The 17,020-nt window shown below is 37.2% G+C and overlaps 1 protein-coding gene across 3 annotated transcripts in view; it reads right to left on the bottom strand.

The window, feature by feature from the left end:
• LOC117410659 (tyrosine-protein kinase Mer-like) overlaps positions 1–17,020 on the bottom strand; it is a 32,708-nt gene extending 15,688 nt beyond the window's left edge. Inside the window, exons 1-6 of one of the 3 annotated variants that reach the window (XM_059024853.1) lie at positions 16,936–17,020; positions 11,984–12,362; positions 11,612–11,712; positions 8,783–8,956; positions 757–843; positions 536–651 (exon numbers count right to left, since the gene is read on the bottom strand). In XM_059024853.1, the coding sequence (XP_058880836.1) occupies positions 536–651; positions 757–843; positions 8,783–8,956; positions 11,612–11,712; positions 11,984–12,362; positions 16,936–17,017 (939 nt within the window). In that variant the 5' untranslated portion in view covers positions 17,018–17,020. Of the gene's footprint in view, positions 1–535; positions 652–756; positions 844–8,782; positions 8,957–11,611; positions 11,713–11,983; positions 12,363–12,888; positions 13,033–15,933; positions 16,308–16,935 lie in introns of those variants that run through there. The other 2 variants (XM_034017375.3, XM_059024854.1) reach the window with 2 other exon arrangements.

Here is a 17,020-nt window from a genome sequence, read left to right as displayed (position 1 = left end):
TGCTGAGTGGAATACAGTAAACCACATGCACAAATTGAGATACTTTGCCTTAATAGAACTGTGCAGAGCAGTAGAGCCTATGGCCTACTGCCTACTGAAGTTAAATACAAAGCTTGATATTGTCCTATCTCAGTAGCTAAGCAGGGCTGGGCCTGGTTAATACTTGGATGGGGGAATTCCATGGAAAATAAGAGACTGAAGAAAGAGGCCAACTAGGGATTCACTCTTCGTTCTAAACCAGAGCTCAAACCATACTCCAGCATGGTGCCAGTAAAGGACTGCTATGCTAGCTTGTCCACTGTGGATTTAAAGATCTCACCGGCATTCTTCATGAATCACATGTGTGCATGAATCCATTCCAATACAGGTCAATATAATCCCTAGAAACAGAGCACGACATTCCTGGTATTCAGATACTGGATCCACTGGATTTACTCATCTTAAATATCTTCGATAATAATAGGAATAAGAGAACGAGCTGGAGGCAAAAGGAGAATATCTTCTTTCAAATACTAATACAAACACATTTACTTACAGAAATCTGGCAGACGCTGAGAGGAGAAAACCCATCATGCCCAGGAATCCACATCAGAGATATGCTGTGAGCTGATCGGTTAGTAACGTGTAGATCAGTCGGTGGGGATGGAGCTTCTGCATTAAATGACACGCTATTAAAATGTTTATAGATCTCTCATTGACGAACAGAAGTTGATTAACATGTGGATCTTATCAAGAGAAACACTGTCTCGCACAAACCTTTAATATTAATGTGTGCTTCATTGGATGTGGACACTCCCTTATTATTATGGGCTTCACAACTATACTTCACAGGCTCGTTTATACCTAAAGAGAGAGGGGAAAGATTTCGATCACATGTTGCAGTTTACACAGAAAGAACAAGCAGAATCACATTTCAATGAGCAGCAGGAGTGTGACACTCTCCCTGTGATTATCAGATACTGAAGTCTATTCCTAACAGTGGCGGATCTGAATAGCTGCATCATTTGTGTGATTAAAGGAAGGGGACTTTGTGAATCTCTAAATGCGTTCAAGTCTTTTTAGTGTATTTTTATATTTGAAAAAAAAAAGTAAAATGGCAGGTTTGTTCCTAGTTATAATATTTAAACAGTACCGCTGCTCATGATTCAGACATAAGCATTATGATATCATAGTTACAAACACTAAACCTTATGTAATTTATCCCGCTGAACAGATTTGTATCCTACAACTTTAACCTGCACCCTATTTTGCTGACATTTGAAAATAACAACTTCTGCTTTGGAATTATGTTAAAAACAGCTAAAAGTAAAATATTTTTCCACATTTCTCATTAATGGAACTGGGATTTTAAATTATATATATATATATTTATTTAAAAAAGTGTTTTTTGCTTGGATAACATTAGGCTGCCTGAATTTTGAATTTTACTGGTAACCTTGTTACAGCAGGTTTCAATCTCGGTTTCAATAAAAACTAAAATCTGGCAGCAAATGAAAGTGTTTATGTGTAGGCAGAATTCCCCCATTGGTCTTTAAGGAAGAACTTGTTTCTTTATTAGCCAAATCATTTATCAGAACCTCTCAGTAAATGACTGCATATAAAATAATGTATAGCCTACTCAGAATTTTCTTTTTTTGGTCATAGCAAGGTAAATTCAGATTACAGACCCACTGAGCGAACCTACAGTACAGTCACGGGACAAAAGCAAAGTCAATAATCCACTCTGTCGTTTTTTTTCTAATGCAGCTTGCAAAGGGGACTGTTTGCCAGTACATTCAACAGCTGTCAATCAGTCACAATTCATTATTATTATATATTTATTTCTTAGCAGACGCCCTTATCCAGGGCGACTTACAATTGTTACAAGATATCATATTATTTTTTTACATACGATTACCCATTTATACAGTTCAGTTTTTTTACTGGAGCAATTTAGGTAAAGTACCATGCTCAAGGGTACAGCAGCAGTGTCCCCCCACCGGGGATTGAACCCACAACCCTCCGGTCAAGAGTCCAAAGCCCTAACCACTACTCCACACTGCTGCCAATTCATGATCAGATCAAAACTGTAAATTGAACCACAAGGATGAACTTTTGTTGGAACTTGGGTTACAAATTAGACATAAAATAAACTATTATAAGTTTATACATGATAGGTAGAAATATATGATCCTAATTTAGCAAACAATGAAACTTAACCCTGAGCCCACATCAAGCACTTTTTCGTTTTAACAGTTCCTAATGGCAACTTCTGCAATCAGAATGCCGCTCTGCAAATAAGGAATGGGAAAAAGCAGCATGTATAGAACAGACCTTCAAATGCCCTTTGCTGTTTCACTTCTGCAAATCACTGGTATTCACAAGGGCGGGATACTTTTTGTGAGGAAGGGTTAGCAAAACTAACACTGAGGAGTTAGTGCTTGCTTTTAAAACCCTTTAAAATGTCCAAAGTTTCAAACCTGAAGAAGTTTTGAAAGCAAAAATCCCCCTGTCTAGTAAAGAGGAGAATAGCCACTGGAGTGCTGGAGCCATTGTGCCTCTCCGACATGCCAACACTGTAAAACCGTTTACTGTGGGGGACATTAACAACTACTTGGGCAGACAACATTCTATTATATGTGCAGTTGATATAATTGACCGCATATCTGATTTACAAGAAAATCCTATTATATTTGCCTAGTCTGTCTAACCTAGAACTGCATGCACAAATTCACCTTTAAGTACCAAGAACTGCATGCTCCAATCAGAGACTGCTCTAATCATTTCAGTTATTTTCAGTGTAAAGTTCATGACACAAAGCCACTGCCAGAGTCACAAACACGTACAAAACCCTTTCACTGCAGTCGAGGATTAGCTCCTGGCTGACGAGGGCAGGATGAAATAAAACAAATGAAAACAAAAAAAAAGAACAGCATTGTGTTGGAATATTATTTAAAAACTATACAATCACAGCAGCTCAAGTGCACTGAATTGTGAATGTTCTATGTACGGGATGACATCAGTACACAGGGCTGGAATTGTGGCAAATACTTCACTGCGATTGGTTGATTTCTGATATGTGATTTGTAATGTCAAATACATACTTGGATAGCCATTCTCTTTGAATGTTAAGTCCACAGAATATGAAATGAATTGTTTGTATTTCAGCTGCACAATACTTTGAGTTTCCCTTGAGGCTGCTGAGCTACAGTTTGGGCAGCAGATTCCCTTTTCTGAATGCCCCTCTTTTGGCTATCCAAACCCATCCAGTTCACTGTGGGGAGCACAGACTGCTGCTTCCATTCCACCTCGATGCTCACATGAGGTCGTACGTAACACTCAGCTCCGAGAAAGAGATTATACAGGTCTTATTGTTCTCACTGAACTGCCTCCTCTCTGCTCGTTACCAGACACAGAAATGTATCCCACACTGGAAGCTCTCATTTGCAGAGGCGGCATTTGCATCAATGAAGGTTTGATATCACGATGCAGTGGCATCAAGAGTAAACTTCATTGTAAAACCTTAAAATTCAGGATTTAAATGTTATAGGGGGACTTTATGTATCTCCACAGTTATACAAGACAATACAATACAATGCATGCACGTTAAGCATTACAATGGAGAGAAAAGATTAGCAATGCAAGCTGTATAAATGTGTGTATTATGGTGTACCAAGTTTGCTTTACTAAAACCATGTACTTTAGTTTATTCACTTTGTGCCCACAGGGCCAGCACAGGTAAATCTCAATAGTACAGCACTAATACAATGAGAGACCTAAGTAGACCATACTCAATAATAAACAATACAACAATTATACATCCAAGCAATACCAATAAAAACACACATATACACACACGTATACATACAATACACAAATATATAATGTATAAAACTGCAAACATAATAATGCTGGTACATTCATATATTTGCCAAATCAGTAACATACAAATTAAACAACAAAGGGCCCAAAACAGACCCCTGAAGAACACCAGATATCACTGGTAACTTAAGACAACAGTTGTCCCTGGACAGCAAACACTTTGCCAACACCCCACAAGGTAAGAAGAAAACCTGCGCTATCAATAATGACTATTCTCTTTTTAAAAAGCAGATAAAGAAGCAGCAGCAGATGTTGTCTACTGTGGTGCTGTATTTGCATGTGAATCTTTGCATTTAGTTTTGGCTGCTCCTTCCAGCATTGCTGATCAATCAAATACACTGTGCCCTAAATCTCTAAAGCCCTATGTAAACAAGCCCACCTCCCCCTCTGAAATAACCCTCTTCCGGAATGCTCAATCTGACAGAACACAAAAACAGAAAGAAAAGAATGCTCAAAAAGGACTTGAACTTTTCACCCTGAAGTGCTAGTGAACAGTTTTTTTGGGTTGTTTGTTTGTTTTTTTCAGAAAATAGGAATTGGTACTTTATGCTGAGTTGAGATTTCAGGAACTTTTGGGAGGAACTGTAAAAGTATGTTTTGATTAATAATAATAATAATAATAATAATAATAATAATAATAATAATAATAATAATAATAATAGCCATTTTCTGTTTTTTTATATATATATAGATTGAAAGGCTTTATCTTTAGCTTGACATTAAGGAAAACATCTTTCTACAGTACTACAAAAAGTTCATACCACAATTCAGAGCAACAGAAAAAGGGCCAAAATATGACTTTTTTGTAAAAAATAAATAAATAAATCAGGGGGAAAGCATGTCAGTCATTTAGGAAAACACCTGGCTTGTTAATAATAATAATAATAATAATAATAATAATAATAATAATAATAATAATAATAATAATAATAATAATAGCCATTTTCTGTTTTTTTTTTATATATAGATTGAAAGGCTTTATCTTTAGCTTGACATTAAGGAAAACATCTTTCTACAGTACTACAAAAAGTTCATACCACAATTCAGAGCAACAGAAAAAGGGCCAAAATATGACTTTTTTGTAAAAAAAATAAATAAATCAGGGGGAAATAATAATATGTCAGGGGGAAAAGCATGTCAGTCATTTAGGAAAACATCTGGCTTGTTAATAATAATAATAATAATAATAATAATAATAATAATAATAATAATAATAATAATGTTACATAACTAGTAAAAAACAAGTAGGGTGCATATATTATAGGAGCTCGCAAAATTAATTATGTTTTATTCTTTTAGAGAAAAAAAACAGCATACAGTTAGCACTGTAGAAAATTATTTTTTATATGGCTCTGAATCACAAGAGAACACTCAATGGTGGTAAATGTAGTAATACTAAAGACATTCTAAAATTCAATGACAAACATTTAGTCTATTAGGGCCATACTTTCAGTGCATTCACTCCAGTCTTTAGTTCCCTGCTATTTTTTTTTAAAGCAGTAAAACACCTATTAACTTCTGAAAAATTAGAACCAAACAACTCAATAAAATAAGTCCAGTTCTCTTCAGCACTCAGGGGGGGTTGTTTCACATTTTGTAACATTAACATGATTTTGTCTTCTTTCAAAATGAAACACTGGGAGCTGGTCCGGATTGCTACCCAGTCATAAAGACACATGTTTGAATCTGGTGCTGGCCTCAAAATCAACAACAGCTTCTACTCCAGAACTGCATGAGGCCCTGTGGTTTGAGATCCGTTCAAATATACAGGGCTGCGTCACAGATCTCCAATAATGTGGTGCACTCTTATTGGCATCACGAACTTGACTTGGCAGTGACAACTTTGAAGTATGAAACAAGGCTTCAGTTTCCCTTTTAAATGGAAGTTGGGAAGCAACTTTTGTTACACAAGTTGGATTCAGTCCACCCTCTGGTTTCTGGAAGCACATTAGCAAACAAATAAAAACAGAGTTTGTTTATTTGCACTATAAACACAGAGGAACCACAAGATGTTGATTCACAAGGTTTCATTATAAAATCAGCCAAAAAGTAAACTGGCCTGAAGAAAAGTTCCCACTATGTAAGCAACTCTTAAGAACTTTGTAAAGGTATTAAGCAGCTCCGTGCCAATTTGTTTTTTTAAAGCATTCATCACTTTTATCAGCAATAAATCTTAACTAAAGCATCATATTGGATTCTTCATGAAATAAGTCTATATTTCAATCTTCAGGCCTGATTTGTGGCTATCAGGAACATGTTTTGGTAGGTACAAGGGAATAGACAACAACAGGCCAAATTTACTAAGCTTTTGCTATGCTAAAAACAAGTGAGTGAATTTTTTTTTAAAAACCTGCAAGTTTCAGAACCTTTCACAACACTGGTGTGTGTAGAAACCATTAAAATAACATTCAGAGTTTTCAGGTCTAGTTTTGAAACATTAGCAGTTTTCTTATTTGCACTGGAAAAAAAAAAAAAAAACCTTAGTAAATCTGTCCCAGTATCTATTACAATCCTTCACTGGAAGCCCCAAGGCAGGGGAGCACATAATCCTTCCTAGTTCAGCATTATTGAACCACATTTCCTTTACTTGTATGTATTTCTCTTACCTCAAGTGTACCTCCCTGTATCAAGAATCACATTCCACCCCCACCTCCCCCACCCCCAAGCTGCACAGTGGTAAGTTACATACCACCGTAATTCATTCTTTATTATTATTATTATTATTTATTTCTTAGCAGACGCCCTTATCCAGGGCGACTTACAATTGTTACAAGATATCACATTATACATTATTTCACATTATACAGATATCACATTATTTTTACATACAATTACCCATTTATACAGTTGGGTTTTTACTGGAGCAATCTAGGTAAAGTACCTTGCTCAAGGGTACAACAGCAGTGTCCCCCACTGGGGATTGAACCCACAACCCTCCGGTCAAGAGTCCAGAGCCCTAACCACTACTCCACACTGCTGCCAGTGTGTCAAACCTGGTGCATTATAGTTATACAGGTCGTAGAAACACTTTGAGAAGAAACCACGTGTTATAATGATGAAGACATAAAACAGCTGAAGTGTGGGGACAGTCATTTATGTTTAGTGGAAAGAAAAATACAGAAATAAAGACCTGGTGTGGAACTTTTGGACTCCTCAGTATTAAGGACTTGATAAACTGGTCAAGTACACCCATATTAATAATAGCACCACTATCCTTACAGGAGCTATTTCATAACATAACACAGCTAATACAAGGACAACTGGTGGGTTTTAGTATTTTATCCAGCATTAGGATTAAAAAATGTGCAAACAATGATCATAGTTTTTGTTATTTGGCCATTTCTAATAGCTGCTATGTGAGACAACAGTGCCATTGATTACATTATTGTAACCCTAGAGTATCACACTATCTTCCATCACACACCCTTAGGTTTCTCTATGTGCGTTTGGCTATTTTCCACTGAATATAACTCCTGCCACATGAATTAAGGAGCAGTGTTGTGGGCAGGCAGCTGAATGAAGTTTTTGTTCCCTGCTATTCCCCCTGGCACACACAGCACAGTGCTGTGAGCAGCAGAATTCAGCACTGCAACCCTCCTCAAAAACCTGCAACACCTGAGGAAATAAACAAAGTTCAGAGCTGCTAAAAGTTCCATGTGTTCAGAAGCTGTTTTTATGGTAGTGGGTGGGTGAGGGGTGGTGGGGTGTACACTGATTAACCTATTTGTAGAGCAAAACAAATTGTAGCTTGAAATGCTTTGATTTCCTTCTGCTTATAATTACAGCATGAATATACAGGGGCTGAACAAACACAGAAACTTTTCCATCAGTAGACAGCAGATCTGAGAGACTCTCACAGAGGACTGACAGCACGTGCTCGAATTGGACTGAATTTGTCACATATCTCCCTTGGAAGAACGTAAGCACCTTGCAGACTCTGGTCTGCCCAGGATTCTACCGACAGTATTGTGGAAGGCGTTTCTTATTTTTTGACCAACCTCTATATGTATAAAATTTTATGTCAGATTGAAACGAGAAGGGCATTCGGAATCTCACAATGGGCTACCACAATACTTAGTCTTGTCTGCAGCATCTTTGATCCACCACTCCCTATTTGGATCTCTCAGGCCCAAACATGTGTTAACATTTATGGGGCACTGGCCCCCTCTTATCTCATCATAGGACTAGGTTACAAGGCAGGAAACTCGCTGTGCCTGCATCTGCACTGCTGAAAACTTGAATTAAGAATCAACTCATCTTACTGCTTAGGAATGTACGTACTAAAACAACACAAAGAATGGAAACAACAAATGCAGAAAACCCAAACACGCTCGTTCCCTCACTGCAACAACAACATTTCAATCAAGGGCAGCCATGATTCCCAGCTGCAACCAGAGCGGAAGCCACAACAATTGAACTCTGAACAGCACTTTCAAATTCACCTTAGAAGAACACACATAAACATTCAAACATACTTCACTTTCTTGTAATCTTGTATATCTTATCATTTATGATGAAGTGTTTGGAGATATGTTGGGACTCTTGTAGATTTTCTTGAGCACAAAACAGTTAAACCTAGGTCTGTTAAAAGAAATGCCAAACAATGGGGAAAAAGGGAAATGTGCTCCTTAATGGAGAAAATTCCTCATTTGTGACTTTACTGAATGGACTCCCAATCTAGAAAGTGTCTTTTCATACATCCATGCTTCACAACAGACTCAAATATCAGTTTTTTGTTGTTTTGAGCAACATGGCCTGAAGGGCTGACTCCACGGGATGTGTAAGGTGGGAGTGTGACCCATTCCTCCAGTACAGCCTGCAACCAGTGAGGTAGACAACAAGGGCAGCAGCTATGAATCCCACTGATGCTCAAGCTGAATGAGATATGTATTAAATCTATTACTCCAATGTCTACTCTTACCTTGCACGGGCAGGTATGAGAGAGATACAGAGATACTGTGCTCGATCCTCACGTTGTTGCGAAGCCAGATGATCATTACTGGCTCAGGAGGACCCACGGCCTCGCAAGTCAGGTTAAAGGGGGTGTTCCTGCTGACATTCAGGGACTCTGGTTCCTTGATAAATGCCGGGAGCCCTGCAGACAAACAACAAAAATATAAATACAATATATCATATTCATTATATATATATATATATATATATATATATATATATATATATATATATATATATATATATATATATATATATATATATAATTCGCAAATTGCCCACTGACTTTGGGCAAAGCCTTAAATAAAAAATAAATAAATAAATAAAAAATAATAATTTAAGGCTTTGCCAGTGCTAATTTCAAGCTTTGTCCACTGCTTCTCAGAGTCCGAATCACTCCCTCTGTTCTTTCATTCCTGTTGAGTAACAGGCAGACCTTCGGAACAAAGAATTAACACGAGAAACCCCATTGACACCTGTGTAGTACCATTGGCAACAGCCGGATAGGAATTGAGATATATATATAAAACCAACGCCACACTTAGAAACAACATTACCTGCAACATCAGAACAAAAATGAACATGAGAAACCCCATTGACACTTGCGTATAAAAAGGACGGTATTTTTAATAATGTAATAACAAAAAATAATAATAATAATAATAATAATAATAATAATAATAATAATAATAATAATAATAATAATAATAATAAGTACAACTGCAGCCAGTTTTATGGCTTCAAGGCACAAGTGTCAGCAACAGATCAGTTTTATGGAGCAGTTTCAATTAAAATTAGTTCATTATTTTACAATGCTTTATAACTTTAAACACCATAGTAACAATAACCCTATCTACACACTGTAAGGAGTTATAAGCTAATTTTACATTTAACCTTAAGGAAAGGTCACGATTAAGACAATTTTTGAAGAGAGCATACATGGGTTCCTAAATATGTTCTATAGTAACCATTAACCTATATACAATCTGTAAGGAGTTATAAGCTAGTTTTACTTTTGACCGAAGATTTTGAAAGGTTTTTAAAGAAATACGTCAGGTGGCCATATTGGTTTACGCACAAACACCATTTTTGAAAAAGTCAATTGTATGACACAAGGATGATGCTTGTCAACTTTGGAGTTAATCACCTAAACTGTGTTCAACTGAAGCGGTTTTAAATTTAAGAACAAAACATAGGTCTGGCCGCCATCTTGTTTTACTAAAAATCACCATTTTGCCCTACTCCATTGTCCACTGGATGACGCCTACCAAGTTTAGAATTAGCTGGTTAAACGGTTTTCAAACAGAAGCAGTTTGATGTAAAATGTATCGCTGCAACTTATGCTATGCAATTTGAGAAGGGTTTGGTTGCTGATGACATATGCAAAGTTTCAGATCAATCAGTTTACCAGTTCCCAAGAAGAAGATTTTTAAAGGTTTTTCCAAAAAATGCATCAGGCCGCCATCTTGGTTGACGCAGGAGCACAATTTTTTTTTTGCATCTGAACTGTAATCTACACAGGATGATACCTGCCAAGCTTCATGTTGATTGGTTACACCGCGTGCGAACAGGAGCAGTCTAAAGTTTTGGGAGGAAAAACGACAATAATAAAAAAATAATAATAAATTAAATAAATAAATACATAAATAAATAAATAAATAAATAAATAAACATAAAATTAAAAAAAATCTTTACAATAACAATAGGTTTCCCAAGCCAGCTTGGAAGCCTAATAATAAGAAGTTGTATTGAACTGTCTAATCAGAGAGATGGATGCAGTTACTGGGTGGAACATGAATGATTAGCTGATTCACGTCTGACAGGGTTAATGCAAGCGATCTAAGAGTTGGACAGCGTACTCAGTGGAGTGACAGTTTGTACTTACATATCTAGATTTTAATAATTTGTTTAAAATAAATTAGTCTGATATAGTATTCAAATTTTATATAGTCATGTCGTCAATAAAAATACTTTTTAAATACATTTTTAAATATATGCCTATTTTCTGAAACCAGACTTCCCGTGTAGTTTTTATGAATGAGATGAGTGAGTGAGTCTATGACGCTGCTCAGGTAGACGGGTCAAACAAGCTCTTCAATCGTAGCTCTGTCTCTGTCCCTTGAAAATATAAAATTAAAGATCTTTCAGATTCTTTTCAGACTGACCGGGCATTGTTGGGCACTCCTAGATCTGCCCGGGCAAAACCCAGAATGAAAGATATTTGTGATTCGTTTCGGACTTTGCTCGGGCAATCCGCAGATTGCCATATTTTGGGGTTTGCCCGTAACATACATTATAAATATGCCAGAATTACCCATTTTTTCTTACCTTTCTTCAGTATGACAACTATCTCTACAAGTCCCTTACTTTGTTACTTTGTCACTTTGTCTGTAGTTGTCTACTCACTATACAGCAGGAATTACAGTAGGACCCCCAATCTTGATCCTAAGACACATTGAACAGGAAGTAAAAAAAATACCAAACAATATGGAAAACTAAATTATCTGAGATAAGGGATTAGTGAGAGGTATGAAAATGATGCTTTCTTGCCCTTTTTAAATGGTCTTAAGATGAGTTTATTACATTACTTTGCATTCATACAGTAAAACAAGAAACTGGGAGGGAATGCGAAAGCAAAAACAAACACTAAGCTACGGCAACTGGGTGTCTATGCAACAATGTTATCACCTAAATAGCAGGGATACCATCTGATATTGAAATCAGTGCCAATAAACCAGATCAGCCAGGTTCAATCATTGTTCCAGTGTTAGAAGTTTACTGCATGCGGGACACATACCTTCGACTCGGATCAGGATAGGATCGGACTCTATAAGAGTACTGCTGACCCTTATTCTGCATCGGTATTCCCCACCGTCGGAACGCTGCACGTTCTTCATGCTACAGAAAAATAGATCAAACAACAAAAAACTGTTCTAGCCATTTACTTACAGAGAGACTTTGTTCATAAAGCATTAGCTTGACAGAAATTGCATAGGATCGGTCTAATTATGTGTTTGTCAGTGTAAGCAAAATAAACATTTGTCTACTTGACCCAGTTTCTTGTAGATTTAGTTTGGACCAACTGTAACAGCATCAGTTTTTTTTGGGTGCCAGAATAACAATCACTGACCACTGACTTGGCTTTACATGAAACACAGATGGACATTACCTTAAGGTTGACAGAGTGGTTAACACCCCTTTGTCCATCGCTTGCAAGTAATTTAATCTGGTTTGCTGGCTGACGACCAGTTCTTGCCCATCCTTCCACCACTGGATGTACAGATCCAAGGAGACGTCGTAGACATCGATGGAACAATTAAAATTCACTTCCATCCCCTCGGAGAGATGGATGTTTCCCACAGTGGGCTTGAATTTCAGTCTTTCGATATCCTCTTGCTTAAGGTGAACCTTTGGGACCTTTCCGGACACTATTAGTGGCTTGATGGTTGTGGCCAGTTGATTGGCATCAGTAGTGTGGTGTGGCTCGATATGAGGAGCATGGGAGATGTCCTGCGATAGAGCTGGGTCATCGGTTTTCTCAGCAATACCTGGAAATAAGAAAAACTCCCAATTACTGCCTTGAGATTATTACCATGCATTGCTTCATTCTGCCTGAATAGCCCTATAAATGTTTGCTGTAGTATTCCATGATAAAGCAAAAGCACAGCCTTCACTAGTCCAACAAGCTGAGTCCACAACTCGTGACCTGGCCTCGATACCCCCAATAACTCTCAAGAAGCCCACATGAAGTGTCTTCCCACTTCCCATTTCAGCAGTGAAGCTTTTTGCAAGCTTTCCACTAGTACTTGTGTCCACGTTGCACTGGGTACTGAGATATGCAACAGGGTTTAACTTGTGATCAGCTCAAACAATTTGTATTGTTGCAGTGTAAATAAACATATCCTAAGATGTCCTCAATCAATAGAATAACTATTAGTGAATACATGTTGACAGTCACTATAATTATTATTATTATTCCTTTTTTTAACAATTATTTTTATTCTTTTTTTATTAATTTTTCCCTGATTTTCTCCCAATTTTTGGAATGTCCAATTATTATTCAACCTGGCTTACCGCTGCAACCCCCGCACCAACTTCTGAATTGTGTACATGCCAGCCTGCAGGCACCCGGTCAGCCACAGGGATCGCTGGTGTGCGGTGAGCCAAGGACTCCCCAACCGACCTAACCCCTATCCCACCCGGGCAGCGCTTGGCCAATTGTGCGTTGCCCCCGGGAACTCCCGTCCACGGTCAACAATGGCATAGCTTGGATTCGAGGTGAGAAATTAGGTAAAATTATTATTTAAAATATGCATTTCACATAGAGAAATGCCCGTCTATATTTTAAGGGAATTAAACATCAGTACACTGAGTCTGGTTTCTTCCGCTATCAATATGAAACCATTATAAACATTTGCAGATCAATCAAGAAAGGCATTCAAAAGTTACAAACCTCACAAGCATTCATAAAAATAAACAACTTAGTGTAAGCGGAAACAAACTGCTCCAACAATTAAACACAGGGTACACTATTACAACATGACAGGACAAACAGATTTCAGAAAGAGAAGTTTGTCCATTTATTTAAAACAATTACTCGACAGCAAGCACTGCCCAAGCAGTACTCCACAACCCCTCCCCACATTCTTAATAACTAAAGACAAGAGCCATTCCTACAAACCATTGTATTGCATTGTTGCAGTCATCTCAAAATGCACAACAGGACATAATGGAAATTCTACAAATTCTTACTTAATAAAATAAACCGTTATCATAGGAAACATATTGCTTGTGCAGGAAACAATGCCCATCAGATATGTTCATCCTTCAAAATGCTTTGTTTTCGAAAGCAAAAAGTACTGATGATAAAATCATTCAATTCCCAAGCAGAAAACTGTGTAATCATTTGATTTCCTAATTTTCCTCCTCTTTTTAAATCTAGTTGCTATTAATAGCCTTTCCATTTTTATTTGGCAAATGGATCATTCCGTTCAATCCTAGTATTTTTTTTTTCTGAAAAGCCCTATTCAATACGAGTAGAACAAGGTGCTACACATGATGGTAGCATCTAAATTGCACCCAGGGTGATTTTTCTGGGAAAGGGCCCCTTCTCACTTTAGGTTGACCTTTGCAAGGGCACAGGTCGAAGGGGACATTTAAAAAAAAAAAAAAAAAGGGCTATCATTTCTGAACTCAGCATGTCTGAAAACCCCCAGGTGAATTTTTCTAGGAAAATCTGAGACGGACGGGCAACGTCACTGGTTAAAGGAATGTACACTTGTGTTCCACTAATTATACTAAACTAGAAATGGCATACTCTAAAGTGGATGCTATATCAGATACTTCTTTTATTGAGAATCATAGAATACAGCAGTGAACGCACTGTAAAGACACTGGGGTCTGAATGGTGGCAGATCTAAATACTGTCGCTTTTTAAATCATTAAAACGTGTAGTGGCCAACCAGCTGCAGAATTCTCGACTAACTGGAAAAATTCCAATCTGTTTTTTTTTTTGCTTATCATAGCATAGAGACAGCCCTGGTGAGGAAGGTGAAGAACCTAGGGTTACTATTTGACTCAGTGTACGCTAGCAGTCCCAAACTGTTTTAGTGCACATGGAGTCAAATCATAGCCCTAACTAATCAACTCTGATTCAGGTTCCCTTCCTGTCTTCACTGCTATTGGATCTGAGTGCGGCTTTAACACTGTTGATCCTAACATTTCACTTCAACTCTGAGAGTACATTGCTGTGAAAGCTACAGCCTTGGAAGTGTGTGCTCTATAGACTGTGTTGGTAAAGTAAAATTAGACAAAACACTAATTCAGCTTAACTGTACCTTGATGAATGTGAACCTTTTTTTAAAAAATGCTAAATTTGAATTATGATGTTGCGGCAGCTTTAAAGAATTCTGTTAAAAAAGTCATCTACTGTTAATTAACTCTTGGAAGCCGAGATAATTATTTTACTGTACCACTTTCAAATATATCATACCTTAATGACTCACAACATGCAAAAGCTATGTTTAGGGAGACTAATAGGAATCCTCTTCACATAAATCAGTGTCCATTGCACAATCAAATATGTCTCACGTTTTTAAATGCAATAACCCTGGGCAGGCTGGTCCTGAACATGTGGTCCCAGGAAGGGGTTTGAGTAAATGACTTGTACATGCCTGTCACAGCTGTGCTGTTTTACTATCAACTTCTGTCACATCTGGCCTGTGATTAATTAGGAAAACGCCATAGCAGTCACAAGCACAGATGTGTATAATTAGGCTCATATATTAACCTGGAATGAATCAGTCCCACTTCCCCACTAGACTGGTCCCTGGTCTTAATGGCATTTAACTACTGAATAAACGCCTAAACTTTGCTCATAAATACCTACATATTTCTATTTTTGAACACACGTTTCATTCATTGAGAGTCAGTGCATATTAAATAGGGGTTGGAGTTTTGATTTGTTACGGAGACTGTATCCTTTAACATGTCAATGCATTCTCATTTGTCTAATCATGGAATCAACAGCTGCTGATAGGACAAACGCTTATTTATTTTGTGACTTAGCAGAGTTTAAATAAATGGAGACAACGGCAAGTCAAACAAGATGCAACATTGTTTCAATATGACCAAATAACTTTCTTCAGCAGTGTGTATTAAACTAAAATTAACAATTGGTAACATTTAGTAAACAACTAGTAATAGAACCGTTTTGCAAGTTATGTGAAAATTTCAATAAAAATGAATAAATCAGTAAAACTTTGCAAAACTGCTAAATATAAAAAGTTTGCAAGTTGTTAACATAAAATAAATTAATGCATTCATATACCCAATAAATGTTCACAGATGCATTATCATTCATGTTTGGCAAATATGTACGATTCAAATCTGTTCAAAACAAAAAAATAATATTGGCATTACTTTGGCACTGAATAAATGCCTGTCTGTAAAACAACCAGCGATTTGACTTCGTTTGATCAACGTTTGTCAGCTCCCGGCGTTAGCTCGAACTTTAAACAGCTGTCTCAGCAAATGTGAGAAGTCCGAAAACTTGAAAACCAAAGCAAAGTAAAAATGTATTTAAAAAACGAAGAAAGAAAGAAAGAAATGCAATCTTACCCGCTGTCAGAATTCCGCAAATAATGTAAAGAATTAACGAAGTCGTCCAAATGTCCATGCGAGACTTCGTAGTGCTGAAATATTCCATGTTTCTATCAAGCACAACTTTTAAGAACAGCATCTAGCGGAGTTTAACAGAGTTTTTCTGTTTTCCACAGAAAACAACCTTAAGTTACCAAACACCGCCACGCACAACTATATTAAAATACATGGTTTGAAACTGTAACAGGGAACAGCGCAGCAAGAGATGTTTGGGAAGTACACAAACACGGGATACTTTATTCCGTGGCACACTCAGATTTCTGTTTACACTTTGTACCAGTGCTCATGAAGGAAGCAGACTTGACTTTTTACGTCACCGTAGGGTTTTATTTAAGTTTTAGGAGGCGGGATTCTTTCGCTCTGTGTTTTCAGGGCATTCAGACGCTTTTGGAATTACACTATAAGAATACACCACGACCCAAACGTGTTAAATACAGAGCAACATAAATTTATATACGGCATAACACACTGCATGTGCCGTATCACAGGTTAGCAGTAAAAAAAAAAAAAAAAAGTTTAGAACATGGATTGAATACTTGGTTATTTTAGAACAGTAACGTGATTGTAAGTATTCACGCCCATTTGTTGGAATTCGGTTTTGTTAAAAATAAGTAAGTTTCACAAAACCCCTTTTCATACGATGCACATTAGAGTGGTTGGATGCACGACTTTAAAGTCTGATGTTTTTTGGTTGTTTTTAAATCTTACTATTAGTTTCTGTTTTGGTTCAAATGTCGTTTGTGATCCTGTACACAACTCACGTAATTTTAGAATGATGCAGTACTTACTTTGTATATCAACCAAACTCTGTTAGACCTTATATATTCTTGTCATATTACCATATTAGTATCTGTACAATACCTTATAAAGCTATGCACACAACACCGTAATATCTGACCTGGCCCATAGGGAGAATGACAAAAAGGAGTTGGAATGGCACATACAGGGTCAATTCCCCACCTGTTTCTGCCAGATCGTCACATGACAGTGTGTGGAATATGGCACCTGGTTGGGTTTGCAATAAACCAGCTTGTCTTATCATCAG

The sequence above is a fragment of the Acipenser ruthenus genome, chromosome 6 (assembly GCF_902713425.1).
Source record: "Acipenser ruthenus chromosome 6, fAciRut3.2 maternal haplotype, whole genome shotgun sequence".
Taxonomy (NCBI): Eukaryota; Metazoa; Chordata; class Actinopteri; order Acipenseriformes; family Acipenseridae; genus Acipenser; species Acipenser ruthenus.
Note: the sequence above shows the minus strand (reverse complement) of the source record. Positions and strands in the feature narration are given on the sequence as shown.